At 39.7% G+C, this 22047-nt stretch overlaps 1 protein-coding gene across 1 annotated transcript; it reads right to left on the bottom strand.

The window, feature by feature from the left end:
• Positions 1-2313: 2313 nt before the first annotated feature.
• On the bottom strand, positions 2314-20954 carry DEPDC7 (DEP domain containing 7). The gene is made up of 9 exons (XM_081100422.1): positions 20844-20954; positions 9132-9522; positions 7480-7607; positions 6500-6689; positions 4409-4620; positions 3571-3713; positions 3267-3392; positions 2930-3008; positions 2314-2634 (listed from the first exon to the last, which is right to left on the bottom strand). The coding sequence occupies exons 1-9, from the start codon at positions 20914-20916 to the stop codon at positions 2441-2443; spliced, it is 1536 nt and encodes a 511-aa protein (XP_080956548.1). The 5' UTR covers positions 20917-20954; the 3' UTR covers positions 2314-2440.
• Between the last annotated feature and the right edge of the window lie 1093 nt (positions 20955-22047).

Raw genomic sequence — 22047 nt, 5'->3', positions numbered from 1 at the left:
AGCTTACGAACTTGTTACATTAAAAGAACCAGAATAGCCGAAACCGGTTTGGCTCAGTGGGTAGAGCGCCGGCCTACGGACTGAAGGGTCCCAGGTTCGATTCCGGTCAGGGGCATGTGCCTGGGTTGCGGGCACATCCCCAGTAGGGTGTGTGCAGGAGGCAGCTGATCGATGTTTCTCTCTCATGGATGTTTCTAGCTCTCTGCCTCTCTCCCTTCCTCTCTGTAAAAAATCAATAAAATATATTTTTAAAAAATAAATAAAAATAAAAGAACCAGAATAAAGCAAGAGGGAGTGGAATTGGTGCTTGCAAGCACTGCTTCCGAAAGGGTGGCTACCCCGACAGTAGAGACCGCACGAACACCGCCCTCAAGCTCTTCCCTCGCCAGCACGTGCACGTCCTCAGACCAGGGTTCACTTCCGGAGGGAAAAAAAAACAAAAAACTTATCCAACTGGAACTAAGATTCACGAAGAAAACATGCAGTTTTCACTTCTGAGTCCAGACGGCTGTGCCCTCGAGTCTCTAGATTGGGGCATCTCAACCCTGACTACCCCTCGGCGTCTTCTGGGGACAGTCTCAAGCTGTCACCCGAAACTTGGGGGGCGAAGTGGGGGAAAGGGGGTGATGCCAGGCAAGAATTGTTAAGCTTCCCAGGTGACCCTAAGATGCAGCCGGGCTGGAATCGCCTCCCTAGCAAGTCCCACCCCCTCCCTCCGGCCCCGGTGACCGTGCTCTGCCTTCCTTGGATTAATATAGGCGATGTTCACACGTGGAGAGGACCGTGTGACAACACCAAAACCTCTGTTTGACTCAGTTCACCTTGTAGCCTTTTGATATATTTTGAATTGCGTCCTTCAGATATTAAAAACATACTGACTCGTGTTTCAGTTTTGGCTACAAGGACTGGAAACAAATTACCTCAAGGTAAAGGGAACTCCTGCAAGGCTGGCTGCACTCGGGTTTGGGAGGAGAAAGCTGGCAGCTCTAGAGATCGCTCCTGCTCTGTCATCCCAAGTCATCCCACCCCGCTTCCTGCTGCAGGCTATCGCTCTCCCCTCTCTGCTACAAGCTGCTCTCTCTTTTCTTTGTTGTTTCCTCAGAGTTTAGTGTTTTGTTTTTTTAATCTTCACCCGAGGATATTTTTGCATTGGTCTTTTAGAGAGTGGAAGAGGGAAAGACAGAAACATCTATTGGTTGCCTCTTGCACGCACATGTGTCTCCCCCCAACCTCCCCCCACACACACACACACCAGGGCCCAGGCTGGGGAGGAGCCTGCAACAGCAGTGTGTGCCCTTGACGGGAATCGAACCTGGGACCCCACCAGTGCACGAATCTGTGCACCAGGCCTCTAGTTTATAGATAAAAATGATATGTCTGAAATTTGCTGGGGTGGGGCCAAGGAGTGGGTGGGAGTATAGGTGAAACAAGATTGAGCATGAGCTCTAGCCGGTTTGGCTCAGTGGATAGAGCGTCAGCCTGCGGACTGAAGGGTTGCAGGTTTGATTCCCGTCAAGGGCATGTACCTTAGTTGCAGGCACATCCCCACTAGGGGGTATGCAGGAGGCAGTTGATCGATTGTTTCTCTCTCGATGTTCTCTCTATCCCTCTCCCTTCCTCTCTGTAAAAAAATCAATAAAATATATTAAAAAAAAAAAAAAAAGATTGACCATGAGCTAAGAGTTGTTGAAACTGGATAAGTATGTGGGAGTTAAGTATTCTGTTCTCCCCATTTTTTAAAATATATTTTATTGATTTTTTACAGAGAGGAAGGGAGAGAGATAGAGAGTTAGAAACATCGATGAGAGGGAAACATCGATTCAGGTGCCTCCTGCACACTCCCTACTGGGGATGTGCCCACAACCAAGGTACATGCCCTTGACCAGAATCGAACCTGGGACCTTTCAGTCCGCAGGCCGACGCTTTATCCACTGAGCCAAACCAGTTAGGGCCTCCCCATTTTTTATATATGTTTGAAATTTTCCACAATAAGTTATAAAAGATGTTGAAGTTTTCAAAAGCATTAGGAAAGTTCAATTTCTAATTTGTCTACAGTCTTTGTTAATTAGTAAATTTACTTCATCAAATTTTGTATCTTTAAGGAATACCTCTTAAGGTACAAACCACATTCCTATTAACTTGTAATTATGGACATTCTTAATGTTTAATACTTTCTTATGTAAACACTATAAGGTCATTTAAATTCTTATGTTTTAGAAAGTTTTATACACAAGAATTATAAATCAACTCACGTAAGAGAGGTCAATACTTAACAGCAATACACCATCTAATAACTCAGTTTCAGGCACAAAAGGTTATACAAAAAGGTTTTATTAAGTACAGTTTCATATTTAGAAGAACATTCAAAATTACAAATGTGATTGGGTCTTTAAGATACATAATTCTTAAAAAACACAAGTGATATACAGACATTAGAAATTTAGTCTCCAAAATATTCAATAAAGATGTCTGGGTGACACTTATAGAACTGACCTAGCATTTTTTTCTTCTCTTTGGCAGACAGTTTTGGATCCTTATCAATAGTTTTTAATAAACTCAATAGCTCATCCTTGGTTGTCTTCTGTGTATGGTCCGAATAATCACTTTGATCAATTCTCTCACAAAAAGTATATCCTTAAATATTAAGAGTAAAAAGTTCAGTTAATGAATCTATTCTTTAGGTTTAACTATAAAAATCAATATTTTTATATTTAGTCCCCATTTTATAAAATGCACGGAAGATGTTAAGCACTGCCAACTTTCTAACGCTGGTCAATCTGCATCTGAGTTTAAGGAAGCTCTGCTAAGTCTGAGGAGGTTGTTTAAAGTTTAGTTGAAATTAGGTACAATTACTGACAGTAAAACACTTTCAAGTAAATAGTAGGAATTTATCTTTGGACGATCATTAAAATAATATTTCTCAGATTACCTGTGCCTGTATTTGGATCTCTTCCCTTCTGAATGGCCATGAGCTTAACACTGACAATTTTATGTAGAGTTCCAGGAATCTTTAAAAAAAAAAAAGAAGAAGAAGAAGGGAGGAGAAGGAGGAGGAGGAGGAGGAGGAGGAGGAGGAGGAGGAGGAGGAGGAGGAGGAGAAGGAGGAGGAGAGGGGGAGGAGAGGGGGAGGAGGGGTGAAGGAGGAGGAGGGAGAGGAAGAGGAGGAGGAATAGGAAGAGGAGGAGGAGACATTGGACATTATTCAAATGCATTTTAATCTAGTGACCTATTATAAAAACTCAAATGGACTACTTTCAGAGTTTTACCTTAAAGACATCTTTTTGATGATCCATTAAAAAGAGTACCAGAAGATCAGTTTTGCCTTTAGATAAATTTTTATTGTCAACAACAGCTTTTGAGAACATCCTTTTCACAACCATTCGGTTGTCACTCTATAAAATAAAATAGCACATACCTAATGGATATTTAAAAGTTTAACATAAAAGGCAAACATTAAATATTAATAACTATTATCCTAGTTCAGCATGCTGATGATGGAATAATGTGACACGTGGGTCCTATAAGTATTAAGGATACTGAATACAGTTAACATTTAGACAAAAGACTTACTTCTTTCTGTAATTTAAATTCAGAAGGATGTGCTGCAACAGCCATGAAATACAGTAGTCTTCTAAACTCTTCTCTGCTCTGGGAATCCAGAAGCTTTAGAAAGAGCTGAGTAGCTTCTAATGCTATTTCAGTCTTCCCATTCACTTTAGCCAAAAGAAAAGTGCTTTTAATTTTGACCAAATATGACTATATTAAAGGGAACAATATTAAGATAAAGCTTAAGCTGAACAGTAAATGTATTCAAAATAATTTTCAAAAGCAAAAAATAAAACAAAAAGACTAGGAATTATAATGAATGACTGATACCATCAAGGAAGCCAATTCTCGAATTGGCAACTAATATCCTAAGTCCTTGTCATATATTACTCTTAGGATGTTAAATCCAAGTCTTGGCTTTGTACATAAATTTCCAGCCTGTTTTCCATCAATTCAATACATTTCAAGGGCACACTATAGGTACTGTATTGATATATCCAACCCTCCCTGAGAAAAATGGCCTGGTATATTGGTAGAGGGACAAAGCAGGAGTCCCATTTTGAAGAGACTGAAGGAGAATGATGGTGGTACTGGTGTTCCTTTCTAAAGAAGAGAACAGCTACTCTATGCTTAATGAACTTCCAACGAATGAGAGTGGCATTCTGTGGGCACTAGAAGTTGTAGGTCACTTCAGAACTTATCAAAGCCTCTTTCCAAATGATCCCTAGATGTTTTGAAATAAACATACAATCCAGATTCACTCCTAGCTTGAAGTTATACCATTCTGATTAATTTTGAGAACAATTTTTTTCTTGTTTCTTCCAAAATACTAATTCTAGTATCCAGTAAGATTCTTACTTACCTAAGAGCTCTGCAATTCCATTATGAACATCACATAAGTGATTTAACAGAGGTTCCCTACTACTGTAATATTTGCCAATGGCATTAAACAGAAGTTCTTTCACTAAGTCTATTCTATCTGGTTGCTCAGGAAAGTTTCTGCTTATGTCCACCACCATCTGGTCTGGTAAGTATTCCAAGCAGTCAGTTGCTGCAGAGAGCCACTCATCTTCCCTATGTGGGGAAAAAAGAACCATTGTAAAAAGCCAACAGTAACAAATATACACATAGTACCCAATTTACTAGCTATTTCCAGTTTGCCACCAGGATAAATGTCTACACACTTAGGTAAAGATATGTGTAATTTTTTTTAATATATAGAGAGGTCATGTATCACAGATAAAAAGTTCAGCTTATTAAATGTCTTCTTTTTCTTACCTTTTTAAAAAGTGAAAATGGAAGCTATCCAGTACAATATAGAGCTAAAAAGGACATCAAAACTCAAACTCTATTCTTTACATTTACAGTAGAGGCACAGAAACTCTTAAGTTACTTGCTCAAGGTCCCAGACAGGACTAGATCCCAGATCTGATTCCTAGACCACTATTTTTCTAATATAGTGTTCCTTACTTCAGAGCTCTATATATGATGTCATCTCTCACTTTGGCTGAGAGAATAGAGAAAGATAAGGTAGGGTTTCAGAATAGTTAAATATTAATTACCATTTCTAATAAAAATACCAGCTGAGTGACTTCAGAAAAAGGCTGTATTTCAAGACATAAAATAACTTTTAATATTTGATTTGTTAATATATATAGTTTAAAAATATTCATGTACTCTACTGCTATAGACTCAGAACAACTGTATCTACCACCCAGGTGCAGTATCTGGGGCAGGTCACTTCATCTCTCTGGGCATCAGTTTCATCAAGTTTATAATAAGAAGCAGCGAGATGATCTTTAAGGTTACATCTAGCACAATTGCTGATTCTGTATTTAAATTTAAGGTCATAATGTTTTCACGTTACTTTAGGTTTTAGAAATGTAATTTAAATTCCTGTAGAATAATAAGCTCCCATTATACATGCAGAGTTCAATAACTAGTAAGTTGGGATTAACTTTTACATGTAAGGTTTTAAGTTAGCTTTTGACATTCAACTATTTGTTTATTAATAGCTCACTGGAATGTAGATCCGGTGAAGTACTAAACATGTTAAGTTGTATTTCTTTCTAACATTTCCATCTCTCTAACTGCTGGAACACTATCTGCTAAGGCAAATTATTAAAAATTAAATGAGCTTAAAATACAAGATTTTAACCTTTAATAATTATATTTAGGAGAGGAGCTCCAAAGTTTTAAGGAATATAGCGCTCTGCTTTAAGGGGGGGAAAAATCATAATTTCCTTAACTTGAAGTTAATTTAAGCCTTTAAATCTTAAGATTTATATTCAGGAGAATGGTAGAGGTGAAACAAGAGTTACTTTCATTATATTTATTTAACAAAACTAGTTAATTTAAAAATACATATTTAACAGATATTCTAGAGGCATATAAAATGCACATGTGGAGCCCTGGCCGGGTACCTCAGTTGGTTAGAGCATTGTCCCAATACACCAAGGTTGCGGTATGATCCCTGGTCAGGGCACATACAAGAAACAACCAATGAATGCATAAATAGTGAAACAATAAGTCAATGTCTCTCTTTAAAATCAATAAGTAAATTTAAAAAAATTTTTTAAGCATATGTGGTCAAAAGATTCTAAGAATTTGCCAAATCTGTTCATTTTTTCCAGGTTTCTTTGAAGACCCACACCCCTAAGAGACCTAACAGACCTACATTTTAACAAAGATAAGAAGATGGAGCATAATCATTTTCTTCACTTGATGCACAAGTAAGTTATATGTGAAACAAAAATGAATATGAAAAATAATGAAATATAAATCTCTTTCTAATTTTGACCACAGTGATTTTGTTCTTTACTTTCCCAAATACTGATAATATCAACTGACAATGCATATCTGATTCTATGGACAGAAGAACTCAAAAGATTATCTTAATTAGCTATAACCATCCTACAAGCACACTCAAATTATTATATGTAGTTCCACATACTGAGAGTCACCATAAGCCTTGAGAATCCCTCGATCCAGGTAGTTACTATTGTTGACCAAGTCAGGCTGCCTCTTAGGTTGAGCAACTTTAGATACAACCTCTTGCTGTTTGAGTAAGGAGTCAAGAAGTGGAAGGTCTACAAGTTGTAGTAGACGCGCAATTGTTTCTTCTTGCCAAACTTCATTAATAACTACACAGGAAAAATGACAGGGCGAAAAATAACAATAGTTACTAAATGTTCACCATGAGATTTGTCTAGACAGATATAAGCTAATAAATTGTGACAAAAAAAAAAGTAAGAGAGAGAGAAATAGTCAACCTTATTAAGTGATTTCTGAAAACAATTCAAGATTTGTTTAAAGTGTAGGAGAACAGACTTTGGACAACAGGAATTCCTTTCATTCTTGTACTATAAAAAGCAATATGGCAGAGATAAGAAATCAAGTCATAAAGCATGTTAATAAGGACTTTGGAAGAAAGAATGGTTCATTCAATCTGAAAACTCATTTGAAACTCTTGGCTGCAGATTATTCCACTCAGGGTTTCCACAACTAGGATGGGGGAGGGAAGGTGGAAATCAGTCATGAAACTATATTCCATTTCCACAGACAAGGAAGAATATAAGAATTCTGTTACTATTTTAATGGAATTTTCAAATTTTTATTTAATCTAATAAAATCTTAAGGAAATAAATATCTGAAAGCATATTTTAAATAAAAATCTGCGTGCAAAACATTTCAGATTTGAACTTCTGCCAGCTGACAGGACAAAAGTCAGTGTTCAAGAATTGCAACACTGATCTATTTGTTAAAGATAATAGACCTCTGTTAAAACTTAATATAAACAGTTTTAATACACAGTGTGCCCTTTCTTTGTGCTTTGAATATTTAAATTCTAAAAAAGGTTAAAATTGAAACAATTTTAAATAACTTTATTTGAAATTAGCCTTTTGCTTCTTACTTGCATCATCTTTAACTTACCTTGTGGAGACAGAGTTGCAGAGATATTTACATGAGGGGAGTTAGCAGGCTTTAAACTCAGATTTTCCCACAGGTCCTCTAAACTTGCTGATTTGATATCAGATGATTTAAAAAATGCATCTGTATACCTAAAATGAATTTATTTCATAAAATAATGCTTATTAGTAAGCCCACAGAAATATTTTAGTATTCGAGAGCCAAGAGTTTCTAGAAAGTTTATGTATTTGAGTAAAAACACAATACATGCAAATTCTAAGAGTAGAATAACATACAAAACATCCCACCTTTTTTATTAGGCCTAAATATACATACTCTAAATTCTCCTTTGAACATTTAGATTTAAGTAACTCAATGACTAAAATGTTAGTCTGAATTTTAAAACAAACTTCATTATGCTTAATGTTTTTTATTAGTTATCTCTATTCCTGGGGCATTCTTTTGTAGACAGTGCTAATCATTCTCCAAATACAAATCTACAACCCTTTAGTCACAATTCTGAAACCCAAAAAGCTTGGAAAAAATCTAAAGTTTATTCAGAACTCATATAATGACAAAACTTGTTTTGAGACTATCATAGTTTTTATGAATCCCAGTTAGTATGAATGTTTTGTTTACTGCAAAAACATTAATAAGTTGCTTAAAGATCCTTCTAGGGGTGTTATCTAATATATATGTACAAAATACCTTTCTAAACTCTCCTAAGTTCCAAATTCCTAAACGAATCAGTCAGGTCCCCAGAGGTTTCGGATAAAGCGTGTGGACCTGCATCTGGAAAGTATTGACTTGCCCTACCTTACCCTCATATTTCCTTCCCACATATAGCGGTAAATTTTATTATGTTTTAAATATATAGTTTTAAAATATTTGAAAGTCAATACATTAAACTTGTGTCACCTCTGAATTATAAGAGCTTCAATTACCTCTGCACGATTGAGGTGAGGGGAATAAAAGGAAAAAGGTTTTTTTTTTTTATAACAAATAACTCAGTTCATTATGTACTTATCACCTACATTCATTTCAGTCACTGGGGTTTTACAGTTCTGTCCCACGGTCTCCCTTTATATGTCTCCCTCATCTTCACCATTTGCTTCAGCCTCATCTGTAGACTGCAATATTGCAATAGATTCCAAACTGGCTCTCCCCATTAGGCTGACCGTACAGCTACCAGGATGGCCCTTCTAAAATGCAATCTCATCCTGCTTAAAATCTTTCTGTGGCTTCTCAAAACTGTATGACCAGGCACAAACTCCTTAATATGTCATATGAAACCTGTGCATTCTAGCTCCCACATGCCTTTCATACTTCATATCTACCATTTTGTGGAATCTAGTAATACCCTACCTGCCTGTGTTCACCTTCTCTGTTCTCATACCATTTTGTGAATAAGCTAACATTTTTTACACTATAAATTGTAACTTGAAGCAGAAAAATCAGTTTGTTGATTGTTCATATTTTATATTTAGCAGAAACAAACAAGAATTCTAAAAGATAGCAAAAAAATAAAAGTTCACTCTACTTGATCAAATTTATCCACAAACCCAGATTTTAGCCTAATTTACTAATTCAAAAGAAACAAAGCCAGTCAGCATCTTATTAATAGGTAGACAAAATCCTGCCAGTATGCCCATGATAACCTTATATTATATACTAACCTAGAAGGTGAATGTAGTTTATTCTCTTTGCCAAATTGATTGTCTTGGTTGGGTATTGTTGTGAATCTATAAAGGCTGCAACTACTATCTTCAAACATAGGTTTTTTGTCTTTTCTAAAGACTTTGGTTGGAACTGCTTCAAATACTTTGTAGTCCATAAGTGCTTGACACACTCTTACTACTTTGGCCCGAGGAATATCTATATCACCAAAATATTTATTCTGAATTAGGTGAGAAAAAATAACATCGACAGCTTCTGAACCAACAAAGCAGTCATTGTGTCTTTTTAAATGGTGCCTTCGTTTTTTCACCTCCACTTGTGTTTGAAGAGTGTTTATAATGCTACTCCACACATATGTGGCTCCAAATGGTTTCTGGGCCACACTGAAACCTGGAATGGAAAAAAATCACAGAGTAACCTTATTTATTTATGATAAGGTCTAAGCAATCCTTAAGCAAAAAGTGGCAATTTCTAAAGTTATTAAAAGGAACAATTGTGAAGTCAGCTTCTTATTGAAATATCAAATTATTAGTAACAATTCATTTAAAAATGTAATGCCCACTATATGCTAAACACTGTCCTGTGTACTAGGATACAAAGTGAACAAAATAAAGTCCCTGTTCTCATGGATGTATACTTTATGGGAAGATACAGACAATACAGATATGTTAGATCAATGCTAAGAAGAAAAAGTAAAGCTAGCTAAGGAAGAAAATGCTATTTTAGATGGACATCAGGAAACACCTTCCTGACCATGTGATTTCTGAGCAGAAACCTGAGTTTCTGGGCACCATTTAAAAACCAGGAAGCAGCCCGGCTGGTGTTGCTCAGTGGTTGAGCGTTGACCCATGAACCACGAGGTTACCAGTATGATTCCCAGTCAGGGCACATGCCTGGATTGTGGGCTCGATTCCCAGTAGAGGCCACGCAGGAGGTAGCCAATCGATGATGTTTCTCTCTCGTCAAAATTTCTATCTCTCCATTCTCTCTCCCTTCCTCTATAAAAACAACAGCAAAAAACTACAACAACAGAAAACAAGCTATGCATATATTAGGGGGAAGAGCGGAGAGAACAGAAGAGCACAGGCCTTGAGAAGAAGAAGGAGACCAGCATGGTTTGTGTGGGTGACAAAGGGAGAGAACAGTAGGAAGTGAGATCAGAGAAGAGTAGAAATAGGGTTTGGGGCTCAGGGTTTGCAGATCAAGTAGGACCTTGTGGCAGTTACCAATTATGTGCAAGGAACTCTATTAAGTGCATTAATGATCTAATCTTCATAGCAACCCTATGAGGGAGATATCATTTCTTTTTAAAAGATGGAAAACAAACTCACACAGGTTAAGGGCAATTCCAGACATTATAAGAGGTGGTATTGGATTTGGCTCATGTTCTATATAATTTTAAAGCATTATCAATCAGATAGATAGATAGATAGAGATATAATTATAGATACATACACATGGTTGTTGCATCAGTAAAACAGTAAGGAATATGGGGAATTGTAATTAAGGAAACTACTGATGGAAATTACATTCCTGCCTTCTTAGGTAAAATAGAATATGGAAGGTGAAAGCAAAGATAAGTTCCTGAAGGACATGAAAACTCCACTTAATTCACTAGAATCATAAATTTTAAGTGGGTCATTTGGAATTCATCTTTTGTGTTGCAATTAATTTAATGAGTGTAGTCGACCATCTATATATATAAAAGCCTAAGCAACCATTATGACCAGATATATAAAAGCCTAAGCAACCATTATGACCAGACGACCAAATGACCGGCTGGTAGCTTTGAGGTGCACTGATCACCCGGGAGCAGACGCTCAACACAGGAGCTGCCCCCTTGTGGTCAGTGTGCTCCCACAGCCAATTTCCTGCGGCCCGCCAACCTCTCGCGGTCCCTCTCCCTGACTGGCAAGCCTCGATTGCAGGCCAGGCCAAGGGACCTCACCTGTGCATGAATTCGTGCACCGGGGCTCTAATTATACTATAATTTTGTAGCTACTAGAAATGTTAACATCTTTACCATGAAAATTACTAACATACAAACACACATATACATAAAGCCCTTGACTGCTTATTTGTAGATTTTCAATACCAAAAGCTGATGAGTAATTTTCTTTTTCTTTTTTTTTTTTTTAATATATTTTATTGATTTTTTCAGAGAGGAAGGGAGAGGGATAGAGAGTTAGAATGAGAGAGAAACATCGATCAGCTGCCTCCTGCACACCCCCCACCGGAGATATGCCCGCAACCAAGGTACATGCCCCTGACCGGAATCAAACCTGGGACCCTTCAGTCCGCAGACCAACGCTCTATATACTAAGCCAAACCGGTTAGGGCTAATTTTCTATCTACCTATTATTATGATGTTATTTTATTTTTTTATTTTTTTAAATATATTTTATTGATTTTTTACAGAGAGGAAGGAAGAGAGATAGTTAGAAACATCGATGAGAGAGAAACATCGATCAGCTGCCTCCTGCACATCTCCCACTAGGGATGTGCCCGCAACCCAGGTACATGCCCTTGACCGGAATCGAACCTGGGACCCTTGAGTCTGCAGGCTGACGCTCTATCCACTGAGCCAATCTGGCTTCGGCATATTATTATGATGTTATTTTAAATAATCATCGGTTGTTTTTAATTATCAAAATTCTATTTTAAAATTCAAGATACTTTATAATCTAGTAATAAACAAAGAAGGAGGAAATTTCTTCCCGTTTTCCAAATACCATGTGAGCAGTTTTAAGAATGAAATTATAGAGAATCAACTAGATAAATCAAATTGGAACTAGATTTAATGCTGGTACAGTATTTGGTCTCTACTGAATAAAGCCAGAATCAGGCATTTGATGGAATCTCAAAATATGTCCAGGTCATTAATGGTATCCAGGACTCAGGAGCAGCTATGCTGTTTCCAGCCACAATGACTAAACAGAAGGAGTATTAGCCATTACTATGCTTAACTTCCTAAACTAGTAGAGATTATAGTGAAGATTTAAATGAACTTAATGTCTGCTTTTTAGTCTTCTTCATATCTTCATTGTATTATTAATAGCTAACATTTAGTACTTACAATATGACAAGCTCTGCCTTCTCTCACTTAATCCTGATAAAATTCTCTGAAACAGTCACTAACAATCCTATTTTGAGGTAATTAAGGCTTAGTGAATTAAACAAACTTGCCCTCAGTTTCATAGGTAGTAAATATAAACTAGTTTTTCCTAGTACTTAAATATAAATATATTAAAGCAAGCCACCAATCAATGTCACCCCAATAAATTCTTTTTAAAAATATTTTTATTTTTTAAAATATATTTTTATTGATTTCAGAGAGGAAGGGAGAGATAGAAACTTCAATGATGAGAGACTATCATTAATTGGCTGTCTCCTTCACACCCCCTACTGGGGATCGAGCCTACAACCAGGGCATGTGCCTTTGACCGGAATCGAACCAGGGACCACAGTCCACAAGCTGACGCTCTATCCACTGAGTGAAACCGGCTAGGGCCCCAATAAATTCAATAAAAAGTAAGCCACCAGATAGTTTTAGCCTTAATTTTCATTGAAGAATTGGATTAAGTGAAAGACCTTTAAATGAGCCAATAAGATCAGGAGAAACGAAATACACAACTTTAAGATTTGTGAACCCTTAACTAAGTTATTTAAAAACACTTAGTAGTTAGCACTCCTAAAATAAGGCAGGATATCATAAATTCTATAATATGTCCTATCCACAGTACACAGGGGTAAAACAGGAACGGAAAATAAGACAGATTCAGTCTTGCAGAGATCAGATTGCCTTTTAAGTACCAGTGAAACAGACTTCTGGTTTAGTGATAATATTAATGATGAAACACATAAGTCAGCTGAGCTACAAGTAGGTTGGCATACAAACTCTAAAAGATAAGGCTGAGTCACTTATTAATTTGAGATCAATAAGACAACGGAAGTGGGTGAGAGGTAGGGAATACACAGCCTCAATGACGTGGAAAAGGCTAATCTGCACAAGGGAATTAAGAAGTACATAATAAATTTCCTTATATTAACTTGCTGCTTAAATATGGGAAATCAGGAAGTTTTTCAGGTTGGATAACACAGTATAAAAGATTAAAGAACAGGTTAGAGCAGAATAGTAGGCACCTGTGAGCCACACAATCTTTTCAGAGTCCTCTAGGCATGATACAATTCAGCCCTTTCAGGTCCCCTCTGTTCTCACTGGCCATTAATTCCCAACCTTTGCACAATGAGATAGTTCCCCTCAAGCATTGCCACCCACAAACCCAAACTAGCTCATGTTCATACAGATACTTTAATACATAATATATCCTGGATCTAACAAGTAAATGTGCCAAAACCCACACCAGGGTAACCTGTTTTTTTAATGCTGACTTCACCAGTTGAACACAGATTCCCCAACATGCTATTTTTAAACTTCTTATTTATCACCATCTAATAGCTGAAATGAACATTGGTATAGCAGACCATGTCCAGTAAGATGAATTATTGTGATTTCTAAACAGAATTCAAGAAATCAGAAGTGTACAATGAATGCTTTGTAAGCCCAGCAACCAGAATTGAAGCTGTAGCTTATCCTCAAAACTCATGTGTATGTGAGTTGGAAAATTCTTTAAAATTTATCACTGTTTACAACTTTTTTAAAAAATATATTTTTATTGATTTTAGAGAAAAAGGGAGAGGGAAAGAGAGATAGAAACATCAATGATGATAAAGAATCATTGATCAGCTGCCTCCTGCCCATCCCCCACTGGGGATGGAGCCCACAACCCAGGCATGTGCCCTTGACCGGAATCGAACCTGGGACTCTTCAGTCCGCAGGCCGATGCTCAATCCACTAAGCCAGACCAGCCAGGGTACTGTTTACATCTTGATGCTTCCTTATTTATGTTTGGTCAAATGTGTTCTAAAATCATCATTACCAAAGATTCAAAGAGTCCAAAGACCAGCTGCGATCACCCTGAATAAAAGGTTTACCTCTTGGTTGGTTTCTCCATTTAGTGCTATAAGAGTTGAATGCTATGTTTAATGCTGGCTTCAGATCTAAACTGCTGATTATAGGATTTTAGAGACTGAAATTATACCTCTCCATTTAGATGTAGATATTGAGCTCCAAATACAACATAGTATGAAATGAAACATACAAAAAATTTTACCCTATCAGATAAAAAGCTTTTTGGAAGGTGGCCTAACAAGAGGCTCAGAGATTGTTTTAAATCAGATCTGTAGCATACTACACATGTTTTTAAGCACTACATAAATCTAGGCTAGTTAATATTCATTTATCAAGCAGTCTCACCTTTATTTGCTTGAAAACAATAGCCTTTTTTCAAAAGCAAACACCTGCCCTTTTATGTATTTGAAGTCTACCAAAAAGAATTACCAATAATAAAAAAGTTAAGCTTCTAATATTGAACTCTGATATGTATTTGTGATACAACAAATAACCATCTTCACTTCTAAAAATGCACACTAAATAATCAAGCTATTACTATAATAGTTCCTAAAAATCAAGTCATAAGGCAGACATGTCAGGAAATGACACTTACTCAAGAGTTACAAGGGGATAATCAACATCAACCATGATCTGTGCAGTCAGCATCAACTGTGGTCCTGCTAGCAAAACCTATTTAAGGACTAAAACACTTACATAATAATTGAAATAGTGAGTTTATGTTAACTCCTTAGATCAATATACACATTACTAGAGGCCCGGTGCACAAAAATTTGTGTACTCGGGGGGGAGATGGGGTCCCTCAGCCCGGCCTGTGCCCTCTCGCAGTCTGGGACCCCTCGGGAGATAACGACCTGCTGGCTTAGACCTGCTCCCGTGTGGCAGAGGGCAGGCCCAATCCCTAGGTGCAGCCCCTGGTCGGGCTCAGAGCAGGGCTGATTGGGGAGTTGGGGCGCCGCCCCGTCATGCACAGAGCAGGGCGATCAGGAGGTTGTGATGCCACCCTCAGTCATGCTCAGGGTAGGGCCAATTGGGGGGTTGGGGCACCGTCCCCTGTCACACTCAAGGCAGGGTCAATGGGGAGGTTGCGGCACCACCCCGTCACGCACAGAGCAGGGCCAATCAGGGGGTTGGAGCTCCGTACCCTGTCATGCACAGAGCAGGGCCAATCAGGGGGTTGGGGTGCTTCCCCCTGTCACGCACAGAGCAGGGCCCATCAGGGGGTTGGGCGCCGCACCCTGGCACACACAGAGCCGCAGGGCGATCAGGGGCTTGGGGAGCTCCCCCCTACCAGGCACAGAGCAGGGCTGATCAGAGGGTTGGGGTGCCTTCTCCTGTCACGAACAGAGCAGGGTGGATAGGGAGGTTGTGGCCCCGCCCCCTGTCACACACAGAGCCGCAGGGCGATTAGGGGGTTTGGGCGCTGCCCCCTGTCACGCTGATCCCGGTGCTGGGAGGCATATTACCCTTTTACTATATAGGGTAGAGGCCTGGTGCACGGGTGGGTGCCAGCTGGTTTGCCCTGAAGGGTGTCCTGGATCAGGGTGGGGGTCCCCACTGGGGTGCCTGGCCAGCCTGGGTGAGGGGATGATGGCTGTTTGCAGCTGGTCACACACCCTTCAGGGTGGGGGTCCCCACTGGGGTGCCTGGCCAGTCTGGGTGAGGGGCTGAGGGCAGTTTTCAGGGTGGGGGTGACTGAAGCTCCCAACAGCTCCTTTTTTTCTTTTTTCTTTTTTATTCTGGGCCAGCTTTAGCTTTGAGGCTTGGCTCCAGCTCTTAGGCCTCCGCTGCTGAAAGTAGGTTTCTGGCCTTTGCTTACAATGGTGCGATCCTGCTGGCTGAAGCCTGGCAGACTAAAGCAGGTTTCTGGGGTTTTGTTTAGCTTCTATATTTGTTACATAGTTGCTTAGAGTTGCAGCTCTGAGGCCTGCAGCGGCAGGTGGGGAACGTTGGAGTCCTCCATCACTGAAGCAAGCAAGCCTCATCTTAGTTTCAAGCTGCTTGGCTGCTGGCCGCCATCTTGGCTGGCAGTTAATTTGCATATTGCCCTGATTAGCCAATGGGAAGGGTAGCGGTTGTACACCAATTACCATGTTTCTCTTTTATTAGATAGGATAAAATTGGATCCCATGGCCCTGGTCAGGAGGCTCAGTTGGTTAGAGCATTGTTCTGATATGCCAAGGTTGCAGGTTCAATCCCTGTCAGGACACATACAAAGAAGCAACCAATGAATACATGGAACAGACTGACAAATGTCAGAGAGGAGTGGGGTGGAGGGGACTGGATAAAGGAAGATAAAGGGATTAGCTAAAGAAAATATGTACATAACCCAAGGACACAGAAAATAGTGTGGTGAGGGCTGAGGGAGGGGGTGATGGGGGCTGGGTGGAAGTGGGCAAGGGTGGGGAAATGGGAGATCTACAATAGTGTCAACAATATAAAATTCAAATTAAAAAGAAAAGAAGAAGAAAAAATAGTCCTGGCCATTGTGGTTCAGTTGGTTGGAGCACTGCCCAATACACCAAAAGATGGGTGTGTGTGGGGCGGGGGGGGGGGGGGGGGGGGAGGGCAGCCAATCAATGTTTTTCTCTCACATCTTTTTTGTTGTTATTGTTAATCCTCACCCAAGGATATTTTTCTCCATTGATTTTAAGAGGGAGGGGGAGAGATAGAAAGAAACATAAATTGGTTGCCACAATTTATGTCAGGCACCCTGACCAGGGCCTAAGATCAAGCCTGCAACTGAGGTATCAGAATTGAACCTGTGACGCTCTAATCACTGAGTGAAACTGGCTAGGGCTTTCATATCTTGTTTCTCTCTCACATCAATGTTTCTCTCTTTATCTCCTCCTTCCTCTCTCTAAAATTAGTTTAAAAAAATAGAAGCAACCAATAAATGCATAAATAGGTAGAACAACAAATCAATGCTTGTTTCTCAAATCAACCAATAAAAATAAATAAAACTGGATCCCAATGTAAGATAAACATACACACAGAATTACTAAAATATGCTAAAAATGAATATGTAATAATTTCATTTTCAGGCATTAAACTACCCCTTTACCACCCTCCAAATGCAGATAGCTCATAGGCAGTTTCCACAAAATTTTATTTTTTAATCCTCACCCGAAGGTATTTTTTCCATTTTTTTTTTTAAAGAGAGAGTTGAGGGAGGGAGTTGGGGGAGGAGAGAGAGAAACAAACATCCATGTGAGAGAGACACATGGATTGGTTGCCTACCACACATGCCCTGACCACCTTGCAACCGAAGTATGTGCCTTTGACTGGGAATCCAACCCAAGACCCTTCAGTCTGATGGCCAACACTGTAACCACCGAGTAAACCCAGCCAGAACAGTTTCCACAAAATTTGAAGAATAGTGACCTGGTGCCTTATTTCTTTCAAATTTCCTTATAGTTTACAGAGACTCAAATTATTTAAATGACTTATGGAGTGCTTCACATAATACAGTTGGTTATTCAATACTTGTAAATTATTACCAACTTTTTAAAAGAAGGGTTAACACAGTGATTCACAGTGGGTGATTTTACTCCCCACTAGACATTTGACAATGTCTAAGAGACATTATGGTGTCACAAGCTGAGGAGGGGGGATGCTACTGGCATCTAGTGGGTCGAGGGTCCAGAGATGCTGCTAAACATCCAATAATGCACAGGGCCAGCCACGAAAACAAAGCAAATGTCAATAGTGCCAAAGTTCAGAAACTTTTGGTTGATCAAATATGGTTCAGACTTGGAAACTTGTGTTAATGCAGTAGGTACAGTGGTAGGTTCTGTGAATACAAAGCATAAAATAAGAGCATAGGTTTTGAAATCCCAGAGACTTCGGTTCCAATCTTGGCTCCATCATTTACTAAAATAATGCAATCTGCCCTAGCTGGTTTGGCTCAATGGATAGAGGATTGGCCTGTGTACTGAAAGGTCCCAGGTTCGATTCCGGTCAAGGGCGTATACCCGGGTTGTGGGCTTGATCCCCAGTAGGGGGTGTGCAGGAGGCAGCCAATCAATGATTATCTCTCATCATTGATGTTTCTATCTCTCTCTCCCTCTCCCTTCATTTATGAAATCAATTTTAAAAATATTTTTAAAATGTTACCAAATAAAAAATAAAATAATGCAACCTTGGACGAACTACCCAACCTTTTTGTTTCAAAACAGAGTTAATTCCACTTCTCTCAGTTACTGTGAGGATCATTTGAAACAACATATGTAAAGTGGCTAGCACAGTACACAGCGATTAACAGAAAATAAAGGGGGAAACTGTCACAATTTAGAAGAGCCTAATGAGACATGGACTCAATGTAATGTAATCTCTTAGGCGGATTCTGGAATAGAAAAAAAAGACAGTAGGCAAAAACTGAGGAAATCTAAGTGTGGGCTTAGTTAATAATAATGTATCAATATTGGTTCATTAATTGTGACAAATATACTATACTAATGTCAGATGTAAATAAAAGGTAAACTGAGTGAAGGACATATGGGAACTTTTTTGTAAATCTAAGTCTATTCTAAAATTTTAAATATTTATTCAAAAAGTAAAAAGACACCTAAAAATCCTCTACTTAAAATATTTTCTCACACACACACAAAGTAAAAAAGAAAAGTGACAGAATCTTTCTTCCTCTTTCTTTCTCTGAACTAATAGGACACAGTCTCTACCCTCAAAGGACATAGTCCCTGCTCTTTACCTATTCATACCACCTGGATGATGATGTCAAGCTCTGAACAATATTCAATTAAATAAAGGCCAGTAGCAGATGTGAGGACAAGATGTGAAACATGCCAGAGGATTTAACTCTTCATCAGAAAATATAAGAATTCTAAATCATTTAAGATTTAAGAGAATTTTATTTCAGAATTATATTTATCAAAAGATGTTTTAAGACATTACTTAATTACAGAATTGTCAAGACAAAGGAAAAGGACTATATTTATTAGATACTAACCAAATCCTGACAATAGATAAAGGTAGAGAACTATGTTCTGAGTGTTAAAACTGGGCAGCTGTGACTGAGTGGGGAAAAATTCCTGTACACTGATTCCAGTATTGCAACACTTTTACTGCATATTGGTTTGGGAGTCCAAAGTTTGTTTTCCTCTTATATGTCATTAGAATTGTCATGCAGAAGACTGAGATTGCCTGCAGGCAGGTAAAGTATGTAAAATAAATCTCTACTAATAAGGACAATTTAAAAATATGTTAAGAGAGCTATCAACAAAAGTAGGCATTGGCCACTGCTTTAATTCATACAGATTAATGAAATAGCATATGGGAAGTACTTTGAGATCCCTGGAAAAGTGATACCAGGTGAATTCAAAGAATTAAGTTACAGTATAAAGGGATAGCAGGATAACATACCACTTTCTTGTTTGTCTATATTAAAAGACAAATATCTTTGAAGTACTTACTGAAAGTTAACATACAGACTTTTCTACACAAATCAGGTCCCTAGTCGTACAGCCCCTTTAAGGTATGGCAGAGTTATTAATCGGTAGAGAAACAAACGTGCAAAGCTGCTTGCCAGAGCACACAGAAAGGGAATGGCAAGGAACCAGAAACGGAGGCTCCTATTACTGTGCTTACTGGGACCGGGACAAGGCAACTAAAGGGTGGAAGAGGTAGGTTGCTAACAAATGCTAACAGGTAGGTTGCGACAGTAGCAAGCCAAACAAATGAGAAAAGGCAGTGGGCCCTTTTCTGCCACTGCACCTGGTGTGCAGAGAACAGTGGTCTTGTCCTTGGGTTCAAATCCACTAAGCAGAACTTCAACTCTTCTTTCTGAAAGTCCTCTACTTAATTTTGAACACATATTCCCTTCCACCATCTAAGAATCTGTTCACAAATGCCCCAAGCTTAGAATTGGTATTTCAGTTGTTGGAGAAAATAGGATGCCATATTTTTAATTATGTAAAATTTGGGAATTTCTTTCACTCAGAAAGTGAGCCTAAAGATTTCTCATGACTATTTCCAGTATCATTTGATTTAAATTCTCAAATGATGAAAAGTATTTTCCTTCACAATGTAAAACAAGAAAAAAATTCTGAATGTAGATATCATGTGCTTTTCTGAATCCTTTAAATTGGATCAGAATAGGTCAATATTATGATTGTTCTTAGAAAAGTACAGAAGAAAAGCAGTTCTTAATCACAATTTGTCATTAACTTTTGAAGATTAAAAGGAACATTACTAATTATAAGTCAAACACAAGACTGGGGCCACTGAGGTGCACCCATTTGACCCAAGTCAATTCACTGACCACTGACACCTGGTTAGCGTTTTACAAACGAAAAGCTTTTTGTCAGATAGGAACCAATTCACCTAATACCCCACACTGCAGCTACAGAAAGGGGGAAAAGTTGCAACTTTTGCAAAAAGGGGGGGAAAAAAGCCAAGTGTTATCTGGATATCTTAACTATATTTACTGAGTTATAGATATGCTAGAATGGAAATTTTGTAACTGATCATCCGATTCCGTTTGTTTGGACATTTAAAGAAACCAAGATACTAAGCAAAGTGCCCCCAAAGATATTAAACTGGTGGCAGAATTCACCAGCATCTTTCCTAATGTCATGCAACCATTAAAAAAAACAAGTCAAAAAGCTGTATTCATTGAAATATTCCTTATTCAGAAAGTGTATCCCGCGCGAGAACAGTAGCCTCAGCTCACCTGCCCGCCCGGTGACCCTTCCCCTCCCCGGACAGGGTCCTCAGCACCTACCGGGAGGCCTCTGCGCCGGGCTGGGAAGAGCGGACAGGTTCAGCGCCGCCGCCTTCTCCCGCACCGTGGCCATGGCCGTGGCTACGGGAACACCACCTCCTTCGTCCGCTGCGCCTGAAGTAGGAGCCCGCCGCCGCCAGTTAACTGGTCCGGGACGGGGCGGGGCTCCCACCAGACCCCGCCCCCGACGGAGGACTGGCCCGCCCCACCGCGGGCCCCGCGCGCCCACACCGCCAGTCACGTGCCTGCCGGGGCCGCGGGTAATCAGGCGCCCTGCGCTCGAGGGGAAGGTGCGGGCCCCGCCTCAAGGAGAACGCCGGCCATTCCCCACGCGAGCAATGGCCAGGTAGCAGGTCTGTCTGTGCGTCCGGCCCTGTGGGTGCGCGCCGGCCCCCACGCGGCCCGCATCCCACAGCCGCTCGGCACCGTCCGAGCGCAGGCGAGGGAAAGTGCCCGAGGGGCCCTGCCCAGCCGGGCGCAAACCACGTTCCCTGGTTGATGAGCTCTGAGACCCTTCGCTGTGCCTCAGCGTCCTCACCTGGGACGCGGCGGTAGGATTAGAACCCGCTTCGCGGGGTTTTTTATGAAGATTACACGAACTGATTGATGTTCAGCATTTTAGTAGTTGGGTCTGGAACATAAGTGCTTATTGAAATTATGTCATGGTAATAAGAGCACCTGGTTTTTCACACATTCTCTCCATGTAAAGACCAAACAAATCTTTATCTGGCCCAGGAGAGCAACGTCTAGAGGTCACAGTCAGGAGGGCATCTGGCTGGCCTTCGGGCTGGCGGCCAAGGCAATGGGTGCTGCCTCCAAAGTAACTGCGTGTCAGACGGGTGGGGACAGAGTTGGCTGCGGAAAGGGAGTGAAGGCGAGGGAAGCGGGGAGGGAGGACTGTTAAGGGCAAGTTGAAACCAGGGAATCCAGGGGTCCGATGTTGGGGTACCTCTGAAAGGATGAGTGACCTAAGAGAACAGTAATGCAACTGCCAGATATTTACCCTTTTTTAAAAAAAAAAATTGGGTATTTTGCAATTACTTTAAACCTTTTGTACATATAATAAATGTCTTCTTGGAAGGAGGAAGCAGGTTATAAATTAGAGTGGTGTTTAAGTGGGAGTTCATTACTCAGCTTATTGGAAGAAGCTCTACATGTTGCTTCATAAAATACATACTAAGAAGCTGTGTCCCTAGGGGCCTGA

Source organism: Myotis nattereri, assembly GCF_964212035.1.
Source record: "Myotis nattereri genome assembly, chromosome: 9".
NCBI lineage: Eukaryota > Metazoa > Chordata > Mammalia > Chiroptera > Vespertilionidae > Myotis > Myotis nattereri.
This window is presented reverse-complemented; position numbering and strand designations above follow the sequence as displayed.

Bases quoted from the DNA above. Each gene is read 5' to 3' on its own strand.
- DEPDC7 (XM_081100422.1), bottom strand. From the start codon at position 20,916: ATGGCCACGGTGCGGGAGAAGGCGGCGGCGCTGAACCTGTCCGCTCTT. The intron at 7,608-9,131 runs GTTAGTATATAA...AATTCATTTTAG, and splicing joins AAACTACATTCACCTTCTAG to GTATACAGATGCATTTTTTA. The intron at 2,635-2,929 runs GTAATCTGAGAA...TTAATATTTAAG, and splicing joins AGATCCAAATACAGGCACAG to GATATACTTTTTGTGAGAGA.